This window comes from Aquila chrysaetos, chromosome 7 (assembly GCF_900496995.4).
Source record: "Aquila chrysaetos chrysaetos chromosome 7, bAquChr1.4, whole genome shotgun sequence".
Classification (NCBI taxonomy): domain Eukaryota; kingdom Metazoa; phylum Chordata; class Aves; order Accipitriformes; family Accipitridae; genus Aquila; species Aquila chrysaetos.
Genome location: NC_044010.1, coordinates 16290442 through 16308465, shown reverse-complemented (window position 1 = coordinate 16308465; position 18024 = coordinate 16290442). Strand labels below are relative to the sequence as shown.

General features: G+C 43.4%; 1 protein-coding gene across 5 annotated transcripts in view; it reads right to left on the bottom strand.

Moving 5' to 3' along the window:
* PTGFRN (prostaglandin F2 receptor inhibitor) overlaps positions 1 to 18024 on the bottom strand; it is a 72758-nt gene that overhangs the window by 19496 nt on the left and 35238 nt on the right. For 4 of the 5 annotated variants that reach the window (XM_030020499.2, XM_030020501.2, XM_030020500.2 and 1 more), the window contains exons 4-6: positions 15255 to 15638; positions 9826 to 10251; positions 2386 to 2805 (exon numbers count right to left, since the gene is read on the bottom strand). In XM_030020499.2, the coding sequence (XP_029876359.1) occupies positions 2386 to 2805; positions 9826 to 10251; positions 15255 to 15638 (1230 nt within the window). The remainder of the gene's footprint in view (positions 1 to 2385; positions 2806 to 9825; positions 10252 to 15254; positions 15639 to 18024) is intronic. The other variant, XM_041124961.1, reaches the window with a different exon arrangement.

Here is an 18024-nt window from a genome sequence, read left to right as displayed (position 1 = left end):
TACCACAGGATGCAAGACAGAGCGTGATATCCGAGCTGTGTTTTTATAGCTCCTCCATAACTTTGCCATTCACCTCCAGCTTCCTGACTCAGTTTGCATCAAAGACAGTACAACTCAGCAAACAAAACCAAAGTAACACACCCACAAACCCTCTTCTGTCTTGTATACCTGATTCCAAATAATTTTCCAAATAATGAGCACAGTTAGAATGGACTAACTGTGGAATTATCACGTCCTCCTCACGCCAAGATGAATGTCGAGCAAGGATATCTGAGTAACAACTAAAGGACACAAAGTTCATCCATCAGTTGAAGAAAGGAAGGTATTTCAAGCCAGATTTTGCTACATGCCAAGATTATTTTGGGAAATAGCTCTCCAGTAAATTGTGCCTGGGATCTCATTTCTCTCTTACTTCTTTTGTAAAGAATGAAAGGCTGACGGGGCTTCAGGATCATCCCTCCCCTTGCTCCAGCCCTGCTACTGGAATTCACACATTCCCAGGGCAGTTCTACAGGCTGCCTCCCTTTCTTTACTCCATGCTCCAGAAATCCTATCTGGGTGAAGAGGCTGGGAGTAGAGAGTAACAGCAAAAAGAAGTCAAGTCTGCAACATGCACACTTTCCTCCCTTGCATAGCTCACAGGTTTCCCTCTGAACCACAGATATTAATAGCATCCTGCCAAACTTTTTGGCTGGGAGTTCAAAGTGACATAACACGAGCAGTGTTGGGAGAGTCACCAACCACCACTTCTGTGCAAGAAAGCCTCCATGTAAGAGCTTGGAGGGGAGGGGTTTGGGATAAATCTCATTCTTGCTGGTTTCTTGCATCACCCCTTTGCAAATGTGCTCTCCCGCTGTGTCTGACCCAGATATCAAGAGTAATAAGGCTAAAACTATAGCCCATTAAACCATCCTGAGAAGACAACAAGTCTACAGCAATATTCATTTGTGACAGTGCTGCTCTATGAGGCATTTGGAACATAAGCAACTAACATTATTTTCAGAACAGTAACCATAAAACTAAACAAAAAGTCAATCAGAAGTTATCTAGACCTGAAAGAAGCATTGAGCTGAGTCAGTGTCCTCCCTCTGGCCAGCTTAGGTCAGGCTGCATCTTCATTAGGGTTTATATCACGATGCTACATTTCCAAGCTTCTTACAAAGTGATGTCCTCATTGCAAGGCTGTCCCCCTACACTCAGCCCTTGTCCTTTTCCCAGTGTGCCTAGTATAAGGAAGTTCAGTTTTTAGAAGTCACCTCATAGAGAACAGTTACCTTAGTTACAGATGCAACCAGAAGTTAGGCTCCTCTTGCTTAGTCACAGCCACATCTTCTAAAAAAACTACAGCCCCGCTATTATAAGCGGAATAACTCACATGAAGAACAAGGGATGTTAGGAGAGACCTTCTTCCAAGCTGTGCTTGTGAACAGGAATGGGGGAGTGCAGAAGGTTTGAGATAAGGCAGCTAGCTAGAGAGCTCCAACATAGGATGCACTTTGGGCTACACTGAGAGCTCTTCAAAACTGCTCAGGAAATCACCAGCTTGGTTTAATCAAATCATGAGATGAGCCCTTCACTCCTAAGTGCACCACCATTATAAAAATGTGGCACTTCCCACCCACAAAGCATGATAGGAAGTCAGTGTTAACATGCATCTCTGATGATCCAAACCAATGCTGTCCCTCTCTCCTTCCCCCCAACAACAAGAGCAGGACAGGCACGCTTCTCTAGAAAAATCTCAACAGGCAGACTGAAGGTGAGGGTTTCAGCAAGGATGTGAGGAACAGGATGCACCTCTGGGTACTGAAATTCATCCCAATTTGTGGAGCTTTGTAGAACAGCCACAAGGGGCCTCTAAGGTCTTCCAGTGGCAGGATACACTTGCTGAGATGGCTGAAATATTACCATTGCCTTGACCTGACCACTTTTTGCAATTACATCAACAGGAAGGTGTGCTCAGGCAATTTAATGCTATGCTAATCAAGTCTGGTTTGGAACAGAAATCTAGTCCATATTAGCATTCTTCCAGAGCAGCCACTACCTAACAGCAATCTACTGATAAAGCTGGCAAATGTGGCAGCAGTTATTCCATACTGAGAATCAGCTCTGAGCCTGCAGAACCATAAAAGCTGCATTAGTAAAGAAAAACCCAGGGGTTATGATTACAGCCAATACATTGAACACCTTTCTGTAAACAATCAATAGCACAAAGGACACAAGTACCACAAAAGGAGACAAGCATAGCTCAGACATCATACCATTTGGAGACCCCTTCCATGTTCCGAAGAGTAGGTATTTCCCAGAGGCAGGGAAACCACTGGGAGAACATCACAGAACTCTCTTCCTTTCTGGCTTAGACATACAGCTGCCAGATTCTATACCAACCTGATGTCTGGAAGTCTATCTGGATAGGGTTGGATAAGCCATTCACTGCTTCACGCCACATGCCACCACCACCTGGAGACCAGGCAGTCACCACACAGCGATACAAGCCAGCATCAGAAATCTGGGTCTGATACATCCTGTAGCGGAATTCATTCTCCTGGACCTTCTCCAGAACCACACCGTCTACACGAGTCTGGTCCGTCCAGTCTTCCAGCCGCACTACTGAATCCTGGTTCAAGGAGATTATGCGAGTGGTTCCATTGGGATTCGACTGATCCGTTAGTGGCTTCTCAGCTGTAATGAGGACAGAATAGCGTGGCGTCTTGATGTTTTTCGAAGACACTTTGCATGTCATCTCAAAGGTGTGACCTGCTACAAAGAATGGCTTCAATTTCACGGCCTCCACTGTAAGCGTGTAATCTGAAGAGGGAAGGAAATAAGCAGCAAGAGAGGGGTAAATAAATAGGTGCAGATATTTCTGCAGCACCTTTCAATCTAGAACATTACAAATAAGCAAAGTACTCTTTTTTGAGAAACAAATCCCAGCACATTTATCTAAACGCACACGGACATCCCAGAACGCTACTCAACAGTGCGCACACACCAGTACACAACAGTTTGGGTCAAGATACAAGAATTCAAACGAACACGAAATACTGAACAGATAATGCAATACACAGGTCATAGCATGACAGGACTGCCAGGATATTTTTATTGAGGAGTAAAGATATTAGTCAGACAAGACTCAGAGGCCCAGTTTTACACTGGATCTGGAAAAGCACCCTCAGCAACAGGGTACAAGGACACTGCTGAAGTATTCATGACTACTGACAAAAGCTGCCACTAACCGAATCGGCAGCACTTGGTGTAGCTTCTTTTATTTCCCTTGAAAATACACCTTAACAGCAATCCAGACACATTCAGCTGAACTCCCAAGATCAGTTGAAATTGCATGACAAAAAAGTTGGTGGTAACAGGAAAAGTCGCCATCCCCAACACCCCCACATACACACCTCTGTGTTGAAAGACTTCAGTATACCTCTGCCTCCACATGTGTTTTTCCCTTGCTTCTCATGCATTCTACCTGAGTACAAGCCTACCAGAACCCTTGATGTTTCCCAACAGTCTATTTGGTATCAAGAATGCCAGCAACACTTACTGCTCAGTTTCCTTCCCCTTCTTCAGCATTCTCCAAGTTTGCCAGCTCCTCAATCTCAAGAATCCTTTAATTACAGGGTTTGGGAAAATTATACATCTAGGAGCACAGCCCCAAGACACAAAAAATACAAGCTCACAGTGAGAAATTGAGAAAATGAGGAGTGACTGAAATCGGAATCAGATAAAAGGAAAGGGAGTTGCTAGTTTCTTGGCACAGTGATGAAGAGACATCCTGCACACTCAGGTTCTTCCTAAGAAGGGAGGGCTGGGGCAGAATACATAGCTTACAGCCACTTCCCAAAGTAGCAGTACTGCAAAAATACAGCCAGTCCAACTTTCTGGACTTACTTCGCTACAGCACAGTCTCCCTTACCCCCTTTATAAAAAATGAGTGTAGACATGTTAAACAAAAAACTACACAGATCACCTTTATGCAAGGTGAAACTTCTCAGGAAAGGGAAATAAGCAATGGTGAGATTGTAACACATTCCCCAAAACTGAACTAAATGCAGTAATATTTATGCCCTCCCCACAAGAGTAACAAGATACTTGTCAAGATTACATTTTGCAGTGTTTTGCCTTCAAGCAGCAGTTTTCACAATGAGTAAACACAGCCCACAAGATGAGAAACCTGGTATGACAACTTTAAATCAGTACTGTATAAAGCAGATCACAGTACAAGGCTATATAAAGAAACGGCAGGAGTGGCAAAGGCTGAGCTGCTTCTAGTGGTCTAGCTGAGCACAGAATTACTTGATACTCCACACCAAACCCCCCTCACGCTTCCACCCACTAAGCAAGTGGGAATACAAGAGTTGCACATTTAAGCACTCAGGGTACAATCACAACTGAAGTTGCATGCACAGAGTCATTCTCCGCTCCCTTGTGAGAGAGCTCATCATTCATCTGATTCTAGACTTCAAATCCATTTTTTCTTCATTCTGTGTCCATGAGATTCTGGTATCACCTTCTTCATAAGGTTGCAGCATTTAGGAGCCCAGCACAGATTGAGCTTGCCACATATTTTAGGGATATAGTAGACAATTATATTTTGCCCCCAAAGCAGAAGCACAAACAGCTAGCCATACTTTTCTGCCACATACTGCTGCTTTCTAGGCCTTATGAGGCGGCTCTGGGCAAAAATCCCTCCTGATGCAAGTGTTCTTTATGTTGTCGATCTTCACGTCAGAGGACTGGGTCCACCGAAAAAGAAATCTTGCATTTGGTCTATCATACATGTGCTTAACACATACCTTCACGTGATCAGAGCAGTACAGATGTAGCTGAGAATAGACAACTCTCCCTACTATCTGGGCTCCAAATGCCTTACTTCAACTATTCCCTGAGCCACAGGTCAGGCAGCTGTACACAGGGGAATGTCTTGTCCCCTGCAAGGACAGAGTAAACTCTGTTCCTAGACATCTTTTAATGACTTTCCATTTGAGGGCAGTAGAAAATGCTGCTTTTACCAATTATTTTTGCTAAAGAAAAAGGACAAAGAAGTGGTGGTAGCACGGGACAGCAGCAGAAATGCCATCTGTAGAGTTTGTGGAAGAGAACATCTGAGGCTGAGAGATGCAGCTGGAGAACAGTGGTAGAATTCAAAGGGGTTACAAATTAGGATGCTGAACAGAGAACAGGAGATACATTCTTATGAAAGTCCTTTCAAATGATTTTTCTACCTTTTAAAAACCCAAAGCTCCTTAGGTTGGATGAATACAGAAGGCAGAGGCACCTCCTCTTATGTGAGACCATAAGAAATGCAGACCAGAATAGAGAGGGGGACACAAAAACCAGCATATAGAGGTGCTGAATGTTTCTTGTTGCAAGAAAGTCAAAAAAGATCAAAGGAACATTTCTGAATCTGCAATAATATTAGAGACCTGCATATGTAGTAAAGCAAAACAAACAAAAAAAAGCCCCATATTCTATCAACTAGAAAAGTCTGGATCACCATTCTTAACAGTATAGTTCGGTGCCAAAATTGTTCTCCTTCAGTAGCAGCAGATGAAATGTAATTAGCACTCCATCACCCCCACCTTGAAAAGCATGTAGTTGTCTCTGCATGTAACAGCACACGTTATGAGAAAGTGGAGAGACCAAAGATTTGGCACTTAGGTTAGAAATAACAGTAATCTGCAAGGAAAGTGTCTTCATGTTTCCTGTGTTAACAGAAACTACTCATCAGATCTTATAGCATAAGATGGGCCCGAGAGGTCAAAGAATATTTTCTTCCAAGAGCTACAGCTCTGTAGCTTTTCTCATTCCTAATCTTCTGAGAATTGCCAATGAAGCAAGGTCTATGTCCTGACCGCTACTCCGTACGCTTGCCCCTCCGCACACATGCCTGCAATCCCATGCAGAGTCTCATTTCCTTCTTGTAAAGCTCCATGAATGAAAAGCACGATAAAACATACCCTAGTCAGTCATATACAGGAGGCTGCAATCTGCAGAGTTTATGTTGGAAAGTGGTAGGGGAAGAGATCCTAAGTAAACCATACTCAAAGCTTATAAGCATTTTGGGCGCCACTCCAAGACAGAGGGCTAGCAGCAGAAGAAATCCTAGCCAAATGATTCAGATAAAATTTGAGTAATAAACTGTACTTTGGAGCCTGGCAGTGCATGCTTCTGCCTTCCATCACTGGCCAGTCCAAGTGGTTAAGCCACACCATAATTCTCCTGTTGCTCTCTACCACAAAGTACGTGCTCAGCTTCAAGAGTACTTCGTGGGTAGACACCAAAAAGCGTTTTCACCTCATCTAAGCCAGTCGAATTGCTAGTGAAGCCCAACACCTACATGGGCAAGAAGATTTCAGGAAACAGCAAACACCTTCCCTGCACTCCACTGACTCCGGTTGGAAAAGCAGCACAATGGCCCCAGCTAACAGTAACCTCAGAGCCTAACACCTTGTCAGCAGCCTCCAGTAACGCCATCTCAATATTCATAAAGGCTCCTTCATCCCCCAGCGCACTAGCTAGATTGCAAGTACAGAGAATGCAACAGACATTAAGGTAATGACAGCTTTGCCTTCATAGGAGAAGGAGGCTATACAACACCCTGAGGTACAATTGTAGGCCCAGCAGGTCTGATACCAAGAGCTCTGAAAATACAGCAGGCACACTAAGGCCTGCACCACAGCCTGATACGTGCGTATACAGCGCAACGGCCGTCCCCACGGCTGCACACACACAACGGCCGTCCTCACTGGCCGGCTCCCCTGCCGAGCAAACAGCATAAACGCTTCACCCTCACGCAGCAACGGGCACGAGGAGCCCAGCCACCCCCGCCTGGAGCTTGTACACCTAACTTAACGCACTTTCTTATTCCTACAACAGAACTGGAACATACACCTTGGTGCCATGGGTATGGGAATTTCTTTGCTCAAGTGGAACTGCACGTCTATACTATGCAGTGTCTATTATATACCAGCAATGGTAAAGAAAAGTGGGTGGCAGAAATATCACCTGTTCTCTATTCGCAGGACTTCCTGAAAGATTAAGATGCCCTTGCTCCCAATTAAACATAATGGGAGGGCCTCAGCAAGCATTTAGGACAAGTAACATTATGTTAAATACAATTATTCTGCAAATTAAAGACAGAAGTATTAACAGAACCTCAAATACTAGTACCCTTGGGATTTGGAATTTCAATTAAAAGATAATGTTCTCTTTTTCAAAGACTTCCATGCAGATCCAAAGTTGACAACACTGGTTTAAGAAACCAGTGCCAATGCCAATGCTGCATTCCACTGCAAACAGCAACTGTGCTCCAAATATAGGCAGTACTCACACTCAAATTAATAAATAAAATTATCTTTCAAACTATCAAACTTTTTCCTGGGTTGAAAATCATCTGCAGAGCCAGTCAAAAAAGGTTTTCTCCCTTCCTTTACCCCTTTTTACTGATTGACATTTGTACTCTAAATAAGCAAAAAAATAACAATATAATTTATGCTTTTCATTTTTTAGGTGAGATACAAGATGCTTTCTTTGTCACCTTGGCGGGAGAGAGGGTAGAAAAAGAGGGGAAGAAACAAATCGGGCAGACCATGTCAAAAACAACAGTGATCTATGATAGCAATTGGCTGTATTTGCAAAGCTGAGCATGCAGAAAGACATGAGCATTATTGGTCCCAACAGAACAAAATAGGAAAAGAAGATAAAAACCTCAAGTTAAAATGGGCAAACATACAAGTTATTATACAACACACACACAAAAAGGACTTTGACATCTTCACATGATGTTTACATTTCAACCAAAGGCTTTCTTATCCTGAACACCCCTCTGTGCTGACTGACCCACAGACACAACAAAAAGCCATTTCTCCTTTCTCAAAAACTCAGGACAACCTTTTCCAAAGTGGGATTTCTCCAAAGTCCTCCTCCCCAAGCACTGCTCTGAAGTTAACACAGATGACGCAAGTAATGAAATAGTTGGAAGAAAAGCCTCATGTAGGCACAAGCTATCCAAGGAGAGGCAAATTTCTGGTCTCTCCTTAGGCGAACACGTGGGAGCCTGGCTGCTCGCTTTTATAAGCGCTGGGAGCAGTTAGGGACTCAAATCACCAGAGATACTTGTCAAAACAACAGTCAGAGAGCAGAGGCAGCGGCAGATTAACTCCTTCATAGTTGCTGGCTACAGCCCTGGGCTCACAGCCGACTCTGGAGAGCTCACATGAACAGGATACAGCAGAGGACAGGGCACACAGAGAAAGGCATCTGGGGCTAGACTGCTGAAAGAGCGTGCGGGGGGTGCATGAGGGTGGAAGGGAAGAAGGGGATATCAAACCTATATATTGCACGCCATATATACATATAACATGCTTTTTCAGGAGGAGGAGGTGTTTGTAGGAGAGCTCACTTTCACATCATAAATCTCCCAACTGCAAGTTTTGCCAACAAAATATACTTTTCAGCATGGGGACTATAATATTTACATTTGTATTGCAAAATTAGCAGAGTTTTTGGAATAAATCCAGAAACAAGGGAATGTTCACACCTGTCACAGTTTGTTTTCCCTCAGAAATGTCAACACAGGCTGAGACTTTTCAACTCCAGCTGGTCTCTCTAGCAGCTCTGAAGGCAATGATCCATTACGCATGCATGCACACACACACACACACGCACTCCGTGTTGTGGCATAACAACTGAACTAATTGTTATCAGTATTCAGCATTAACAAGAGATCTCATTCCTGCTGGAGAAGTCCGCTTCAGTGAAAAAAATGACCTTTTCGTGGACCACGCTTGTGCTGGGGATGAAGGGAGTACTGAGCAAGCAGCCCACTGTTTTTCTCTCCACTGAAGCAGAATCACAGCAGAAGCTCTCCAATTCACTGTTTAGGGATTATCCCCCAACAACTTTAAACTGATTTCAAAGTACTTGTCTCTGAAATACAGTTCTCTGCCTGTGGCTGCCTGAGCTAGACTGTTAAACAAATCTATCACGGTAAATGCAGCTTAGCTAAGCACAGACTTTTGCCGAAGACATGACATCCTAGGTTATTCTATTCCTTCTGTCCCTATCCAACAGACCCTCTTGCATGACCTCACACCTAAGCCAAAACAGTATCACTCTACAGGACATCCAGGATACATACCAGTGTTAAGCGATTCAGGTAACTCTATTGAGCTTTGAAGAAATGCTCCCAGAGTCAGTTTAAATACCGACCAGAGCTAGTACACTCCTGCCTAAAAAAGGCCCAGATCCAAGCAAATCACTGAATGAATTTGCTCTGCCACATACTTCTTTTTGGATACTCTGGTACTACTATGCCCATGAACTTCCTCAGAAGTGCCTTCTAAACATGGGCTTGTAGGAGAACAAAAAAAGGCCTCTCAAACTGGCAGACAGAGAAGACTTAAAGTGAGTGACACTCCTCTTTTCACCTCAAGACAACCCTGTTGCTAGCAGCAACATGCATCCTAGAGAGACCAAAATATTCGGAGTCATGAAAGGGGGCAATGACCCCAACATCACTGCTGGATGCCACCCCTGCCACAATGACAGCCCACCTCCTGGAAGTCTCAACGCAGTTTGATTGACGTATCTCTGCTTTGCACTTTCACTCTGAACTGTTGCATAAACTGGTGAGTGGTGTTAAGTAGTTACTTCCCTCGACAAATAAGAGGCCTTTACACAAGGTAGTAGTGTTTTTTCCTCTTCATAACACAGAACCCCATTTCCAAACCCCAATAGCAGGCTTTCTGGCTGATGGGCCTACTCAAGAGAAAACTATCTCAGCTATCCACGTCTTTCAGCAAACAGGTGCAAGGTTCCTACCTTGTGTAGCCCAGAAAATGCTGACAGATGCAGAAGTCACATCTTTGCTCTTTACCCAGCTGTTGTTGCGGTGCCTACTCCATGCAGAGATGACACAGAAATAATCGCCTCTGTCACTTTCTGAAGTCCACTGGATTCGTAAACTGAAAATGTCAGCAGTCTTTTTAGAGAAGATTATTTCCCCATTCTGAGTACGCTCTCTGCTCCTGTCCCCAAGCAGCAGAGTCCAGTCTGCATCCATCGTGGCCAGGAGTTCCTCCGTCACCACATCGTCGCTGCGCAGGCGCTGCCTGTAGTACCAGGAAACAGTGAAGCGGATGTTTGCTTCGGTGTCCTGTGCATTTGTGATCCTGCAATTGAGCTCTGTGGGGTCATCTGAAAACTTAGGTGTTTTAGAGGCATTCAGGAACACCTCATAGTCTGGCTCTGCAGAAGAGGAAACCCAGAAGAAAGAGGTTAGAAGCTACAAGCAGAAGGGAGAAAGTACCAGAGCTTATCAAGACATGCTGCTAACTTCTAACATCCAGTCTGTGAAAGCACCTGAGCTAGAAGCCAAGTACCAGAATATGCATTTTTCTTACAAGACCTGGGGACTAGGAACTTGGACTTCAGCTCTCAAGACTCGCACCAGTCTGACACAAGTACCCCTAAGCCTGCATTTCCAAACAAGATCTTCAGTTTCGTATGTCTAGTCAGACCATTTCACAAAAATCAGCACCAACAGATCTTGTCGAGCAAAATCATTCCCTTCTTTGGGCTTGGCCCCAAGAACCCACCCTGTGGGTTCAGTTTCAGCCCAGCCAGTCACCTTTTGCACCTGTTCAAGTGTCCAGTGCAGCCTGCAGCAACAGGAGATTCATTATTCTCTAGCTTTGGACTGACCAGAGACATGCCATTTCCCCAATTTCTCTCCAGGTTAAGAGGCCATTTCCCCTCCTGAAATGCCTTCTTTTCCACACTTAACCATCCCATCATGTCTCTACAATACAGATTAAGAATGTTAAAAAACAACCCAAAAACCAAACACCTCACCCACCCACTCACCAAAACCAGGGGGCACAGGTACCACCATTGGGCCACAGGCAGCACCAATAGCAGTGCACAGTAAATTTCAGCGGGCAGCATAATAAATACTAAGTATGTTAAGAGTCAAAGATGCCTAGATCAGAAGATCTTCACAGTCTGAATAAAGAAGTATGTGCTGTACAGCTATGAGGCTGGAATACCTCAAGCTTGAAAAGGAGTGCCTGAAATTCATGGGTTAAGAATGGGGCTGTTGTATTTAAATCTGAAATAGCTGGCTGTCCAAAGCCTAACAGTGATAAGGCAGCCGCATGACTGTTTTCTCTCAGACTACAGAGATAGTAAAGAAAGATTACAGCAAGAACCTCACACCACAAAGGAAATACATATTTATTTACTAGTGTTAGAATATTTTACTGTCTTGCTGTCTACTATAATTCAGAAAAAGACTAGCTTTCCAACTGTTCGGCCAATACTCATCACATGGCTTTTACGTTGCAAGTGTATTCAGCGCTTTATATTTATTTCTTGCTTTATGTTTTATTTGGCATTTTGCCCTCCTAGAAACAATTAACTGAAGCTATAATTGGGACAGAGAAGGCAATCCAAGGCTAAAACTTAGGCTTAGCTCATCAATGAGCCAAGATAATAAAGCATCTTAATAGAACTGCTGCGCAAACTGTGTGTGCACATGCACTTTTGGACTTCAGATGCAAAGGATAAAAACAATTGTTATCAAGCAAGCTGGCTGCTGCTATGTCAGCTTGCAGAAAAGATCTCTCGCCATTAAGTGTTATGCATGCAGCATTCTTACATCTAGCAAGAACAAAGGCATTAATACACACCAGACACTCGAGTATCTAGTGATACTGATGGTGAGTTTCTGCAGTGTTAGGTAACGCACAAGCATAAAAGTACTGTTTATGTAAGTCCATAGTACCTACTACCAGCAAACACAAGTGCAGATTTCTGCACATTTTCAGGATAAGGCAAAATGAAAAGAAAATGCACATAATTCCTCTGCTGCAACCGAGGCATACATTATTAATGGTGGCCAAAACCCACTTTTGGTATAAGTCCCCATAGATCCTACAGCTACACTACTCTTCCTGTCTCATTCACAAAAGACTAGTCTTCTCCAGGGCCTCATGATATATTGCTCACGCTCTGCAATTTTCTTATCATTCCCCCTCACCTCCCCTTCTCCCCCGCCCCCCCCCAAAAGAAGGCATTCAAGACCAAGTAATATTTTCACAGCAACAAAGACTATGAAAGCAGAAATTCTTCTCTAGACAGGAACACAAGAAGTAAAAAGCTGCAAGAAATTTGAGTTCTTAGAAAATCACTTCAGGTTTGATTTATTTGTGGGCAGGGGAAGGACCTCTAAGAAGAGAGTTTTGGCTTTGACAGCACCACTCCAGATAGGCGCTTCACCCTGACAGACATTCAAACAGAGGATTTAGAAAGAATAAAAGGCTGGCTGGATAAACCTCATTCCTCCACTCTGTCAGCTGTCAAAGAACAGCCTCACTGACAGTTCAATGACTTAATACTCCAGCAGCTCTTAACTTCCATTAAGGAGGAGGAGTTGGTGAATTCTGGATGCAGTTGAAAACCTCAAATGCTGAAAATTTATTCTACTTTCCCTTGCCCTAACAACCAAGCATCTGCTGAAGAGCAGATTTTATTCTCTCCTGTTCCCAAATAATGCCAAATTGGAATGGAAAGAGTAAGAAATAGTCCTACAGGTATGAGCAGTACAAGAGAGTACATGAGCATGCAGTGCACCTGTACACACATGAACATGTGTGCGTGCATACACATGTACACAAGTGGGGGAAAGGAGGGAAGACTCACAAGTTGAATGTGCAATTTGAATGGCTGAATGAGGACAGGAAATTAAGACATTCATCACTTGCACACTTCTAGCACACATTACAAGTATACTTGGAAACGGCCATGGCTCAATTGCTCTGTACAATGCTAAAATGCAAAATTTAAAGTCATTGTTGCTGGGATTCAACCTTGTGACACAGCTATTTATTTCTGAAAACCAGGCTTCAGAGTAGGCTCTCTATATGCTGGCCCTCATTCAGTACTTTTATGTTGGAGGAGCTCTGCCTTTGTAACTGCACAGTACCACCAGTTTCTGGTAACAAGAGGCTCTGAATAGGTACATTGAGAGGGTTTAGGCCTGGATACTTGCATCCAGTCAAAGCTGGTGTCCCAGTTTCAGCTGGGATAGAGTTAATTTTCTTCGTAGTAGCTGGTATAGTGTCATGTTCTGGATTTAGGATGAGAAGAATGTTGATAACACACTGATGTTTTCGGTTGTTGCTAAGTAGTGTTCATACTAAGTCAAGGATTTTTCAGCTTCTCATGCCCAGCCAGCGAGAAAGCTGGAGGGGCACAAGAAGTTGGGAGGGACGCAGCCAGGGCAGCTGACCCAAACTGGCCAAAGGAGTATTCCAGACCATGTGACATCATGCCCAGTATATAAACTTGGGGGGAGCTGGCAGGGCAGGGGGACGGATCGCGGCCTGGGAACTAACTGGGCATCGGTCGGCAAGTGGTGAGCAATTGCATTCTGCATCACTTGTTTTGTATATTCCAATCCTATTATTATTTTATTATTATTATTGTTGTTATTATTATTATTTTCTTCCTTTCTGTCCTATTTAACTGTTCTCAACCCACAAGTTTTACTCCCCCCCCCCCCCCCCAGTTCTCTCCCCCATCCCACTGGGTGGGGGGAAGTGAGTGAGCAGCTGCGTGGTGCTTAGTTGCTGGCTGGGGTTAAACCTCAACAGCTGCTAACAAACACCAAGTACTACAGCTCTGCCAGTTCTCCCCCAGCTCACATCTAGGTTCATTCATGCTTCCAACATAACTACTACTTTGTGAATTTTAGCAGGTGCAGATACCTTACCTACAGCATCCTGCAACACAATCCCAAGTTTCACTGCTTCTAAATTGAAGCTATTTGCTCCCCAAGATTAAACTAGGAGACAGGATGGGTAGGCTGACATATCTAGACCTATCCCTAAAACGACAGGCTTTTTAGAAGTTCTGCTGGAGTTTCATTTTTAGTATTTCTCCCAGTTAACTTCACTTCTAAGGATATTTGCATAAAGAGAGATCTCCAAAGCTTAAGACTTCAGCTGGGATAATGCAAAGCAAAAGCTTTACAATCTGCAGCATGCATATGAGACAGTGGATCTCCAAAACAGATTTGTCTTGGGAAAGGGGTGTAGGGAAAGATACTGTCAGCTCTTGTAGGCCAGGTAGATCAGATAAGCCTGTTGAATCTCTTACCTATGGCTTCTGCTCCTCATTCAGTCAACAAGTCTTAAATGAACAACTGTTAAACACAGCTGCTTCTAACTAGCCCCTTGCAAAAAAAATGTGGACATTGACAATATTAGAGCTGTAAGAAGGGAAAACCACCAAGAACAACTGGGGGATAAAGGAAGGAGAGAATAAAGAGATCATCAAGTTTCTGTTTAAGTAGATTGCCGCCCCCCCCCCCACTGGTGAATTAAAAGAACTTGCTGCAGAAATGCTGAAGTAACATATGGAAGCCGTAACTTCAAGTGCACAAATAATCCTTTGCTTGTCCAAAAGGCTAAAAATCCACTCATACCTAGGACTGAATGATGAAAAATGCACCACATTGAGTAGGATGTTAAATACTGCAGGAAAATCTTTTAGTGACCACTATGCTAATCAACACTGCTAGCATTAAGTTAGCCACAAGCCAAGTGTCTCTCAGTCACACTTCTCAACAGCTATGTGACATGGTCTCATAAAATGGACTTCTGTGTTGAGGGAGGAGAATAAAGCAGTATAAAGTAATCTTCCATTCTAAATCCATTAGTAGGATGTGGTCTCTCTCTAGTGATTAAAACAACAAAACAAAAACCCAACAACTTTGAAAGCTATGAAAGTTCATTATGAAGTTTCCATTATAAATAATTTTTATGGTATATGATTCAAAAGTCAGGGGAAGCATCTGATATCACTGTGTTCAGAGCTCAGAAAGAATGCCTGTTGCTGGATCAGAGCCCTGCTAATGGTACGAGGGAGGTGAAAGGGGACAACATGACAACAGGGGCAGCTTCAGCACCTAGAAAAAAAGGCAGGCTTTTAAGTTCTATTTCCCAGTTACAGACTGTTCAATAACATCAGAGAGTGGAGTGTATGGCTGGGACCCTATAATATACAAATCCAAAACTTTATAGTATCAGTATTTTTATATGCGAGAGAGATACCCTACATACAGATGATAGATGCAAACGAGAGAGAAACTTGCACAGAAGAGATTCTGCAAGGTCCTCTCCCTTTTCTGATGGGACCAAGGAATAAGTGGTACATTACCCATGAAGTCTGAAAGCAGAATCACTCACCTAACGCTGTCACCACCACACTGACTGGTGCAGATGTCCTCTCCACCACCTTATGCCAGCTCCCATTGTGCAGTGGTACCCAGACAGCTGCTTGGCAGAAGTAGTAGCCAGAGTCTTCCACATCCACCTCACGTACCAACAGGCGATATGAGTTCCTATCTACATGGCTCAGGCTGATGAGAGTTGAATCACTGACAACAGAATCACGGTCCACGCTCAGCAAAACCTGAGCATCTGACAAGGTATCATCAGGTGACGCAGAAAAATACCACAGCACCTCAGCTTGGAAAATACCATTCCTGTCTGTTGTGATGTTGCATGTAAGATCCAGGGAGTCTCTTTCGGTCACAGACACATTGCTTGTCGAGATGACCACATCTAGAGCTTAGAAATGAAGAGACAAAAATTCAAACAACAACAACAACAACAAAAAAAAATTAATTTTTTTTTTTTTTTCCCCAAAAGACTCCACTGTAAGTTATCCAGGACTTCACATTCTATTACAGAAACTTCTGAAGTAGCTCAGTAGCCCTACCTTCAAATGCCTGTTGGATATTGAACTGCATGATCTATTACAAGGGTAGTTCACATTATCAGTCAAGCAAGGGATGCATGATGAGAGAGGGGGGAGGAAGGGAGGGAGAACAAGGGTTTTATAACTCAACAGCAACTGGTCCATGAAGGCTTTGTCCCAATCACAGACCACATGTCACCTTCACACAGCAGGAAAATGTGTACAGGATTTTCCATCCTCACAGGAAGGTCACTGTTTTGGGACTACCTCTCAGAAGAGAAAGTGTCCACTGAAATCAGGGAGAACTACATTAGAACTCAACTTGGTTTCTGCTGAAATGGTTTTGAACTCCTCTAACAGAGCAGATTTAGATGAGAAGCAGCTACAGCCATGTGTTGGAGTCCTGACTGACCTCAGGTGTGTTGAAGAAACATGAAACAGAAGCAAAAAGAAGGCAGCAATAACTCCTTATACTGCTGACTCCTCCACTTACTGTTCTGACCAACACACACTGGGGACTTTAAAGCAATGCCAATAGCCACTTAAAACACATTTAACAAACTCTTCCACTGACCAGTAAGTATTTTTAAGATACATAGCACATATGGTCATAGCCAGCATTCAAACAGGACCTTCTGCATTCTGTAGGTTACCAGCCTGGCCACAGCTTTGTTAAAAGAAAGCCATGGGCTGAAAGTGTCAAGACCAGGAGTAGAAAAGCTTGCCTTAGTTACTGGTGAGAGGTGAACCGGGGGTGCTCTGTGTGTTGTTTGTAAACCTCAGTGCAAGTCATTCACCAAGTTACCTGGCCACCACATGTCTTCACTTGCTCACTCCCTCATTCTACATTGCCTAAGGATTAGGTTTGTATCTCAGTGCAGCACCGTTCTCACAGTGGGTATTTGCAGCTGCTCTTGAAGCCTCAACTGAGGCCAGTAGACAGGTCTGCTACAACAGTGGCTCTTCTCAGCAGATCTACAACCAAGACCATGAGCAAGAATACATATTCCTGCCTTAAACAGGCAGCTATGTCTCTGGTGCAGATCAGTGATTTCTATGTAAAACCATGTTCTATTATATAATAGGTACCCACGTGTAAAAGCTTTCTAGGATTACCATCAGGAATGAGAGACAACATAAGGGCCAGAGCCAAACTGAGCAGCCACAACTATTGCCAATAAAACCAAGCAATATTCATCTCACCACTCACCACCTCATAGCACAGAGCAGTCAAACTGAACAGAGAGAGGGTAGCAAGCCCCAGCCAAGTGGTAAAGCAAAGTCCACTGTCTGATGAGTATCTCATTGGAACTTCCCTCACTGTCTTATTAGGAGATTGGAATCAGTACGAAAGGCTAGTTAATTTCACAGACTAATAGCAGAATACAAAATAAGACTCATCTGCAAGGTTAAGAGCAGCATTTCTCCAAGGAACACTTCTGTCTTCATGAAATAGTGACAGGCATTCAGAATCTGGCAGTATATGCATACAGAGGGACTCGTAAGAGAGTTTACACATATGTATAGCCTCAATGCTCCTTTTTGGTTACAGACATGTCTGAAGGCCTCACTTAGGGTTATATCCCTGTTGTGCAAGGCACTGTTAAAAAAAGACATAGAGGAACAAAGTTGGGCCCAAAGACGTCATGATATTAGGAGATGAAAGTGATGGGCAAGTAGCTAGAAGAGCAACAACAGAAAAAAACCCACACAGTTACTCAAGTAACCTGTGCATGACTTTTTGCATTAGATATGTTAATTCATCTTTTCTTGTGCCTTTTGGTTGGTTTTTTTTTGTTTGTTTTTTGTTTTTTAATTTTGTTTCTACAGATTCAAACCCACAGTTCACAGCAGGTGAGAAATGAGGGAAGTGCGGCAACCAGGCATACCATTTACAACTCAAGTTCACTTTAGCATGCAAGTGCAGAGGTTTCAAATGTCAGCACAAGGTGCTCTTCAAAGTCGTACTACAGAATGTGTGGGTAAAAATTTCCACAACATTTTGCTGGAGAATAACCTATCCCATTTAGCCTAACTTATAAAAAAAGCCTTCATACCCCTGACAAAGTGCCAGTGCTGCCAATGACTGAGCTAAAAATGAAGGCAAAAAAACCCTAAACAAAAAACAAACAAAAAAACCACAAACAAAACCACACACCCAAACCACATTAAAAAACTGCACTACTACTGGTCCTGGCCATCTTCACCCTGTTTTAAGCCACTGATTAAACCCCACCTACTTAAACCAAACTCTCC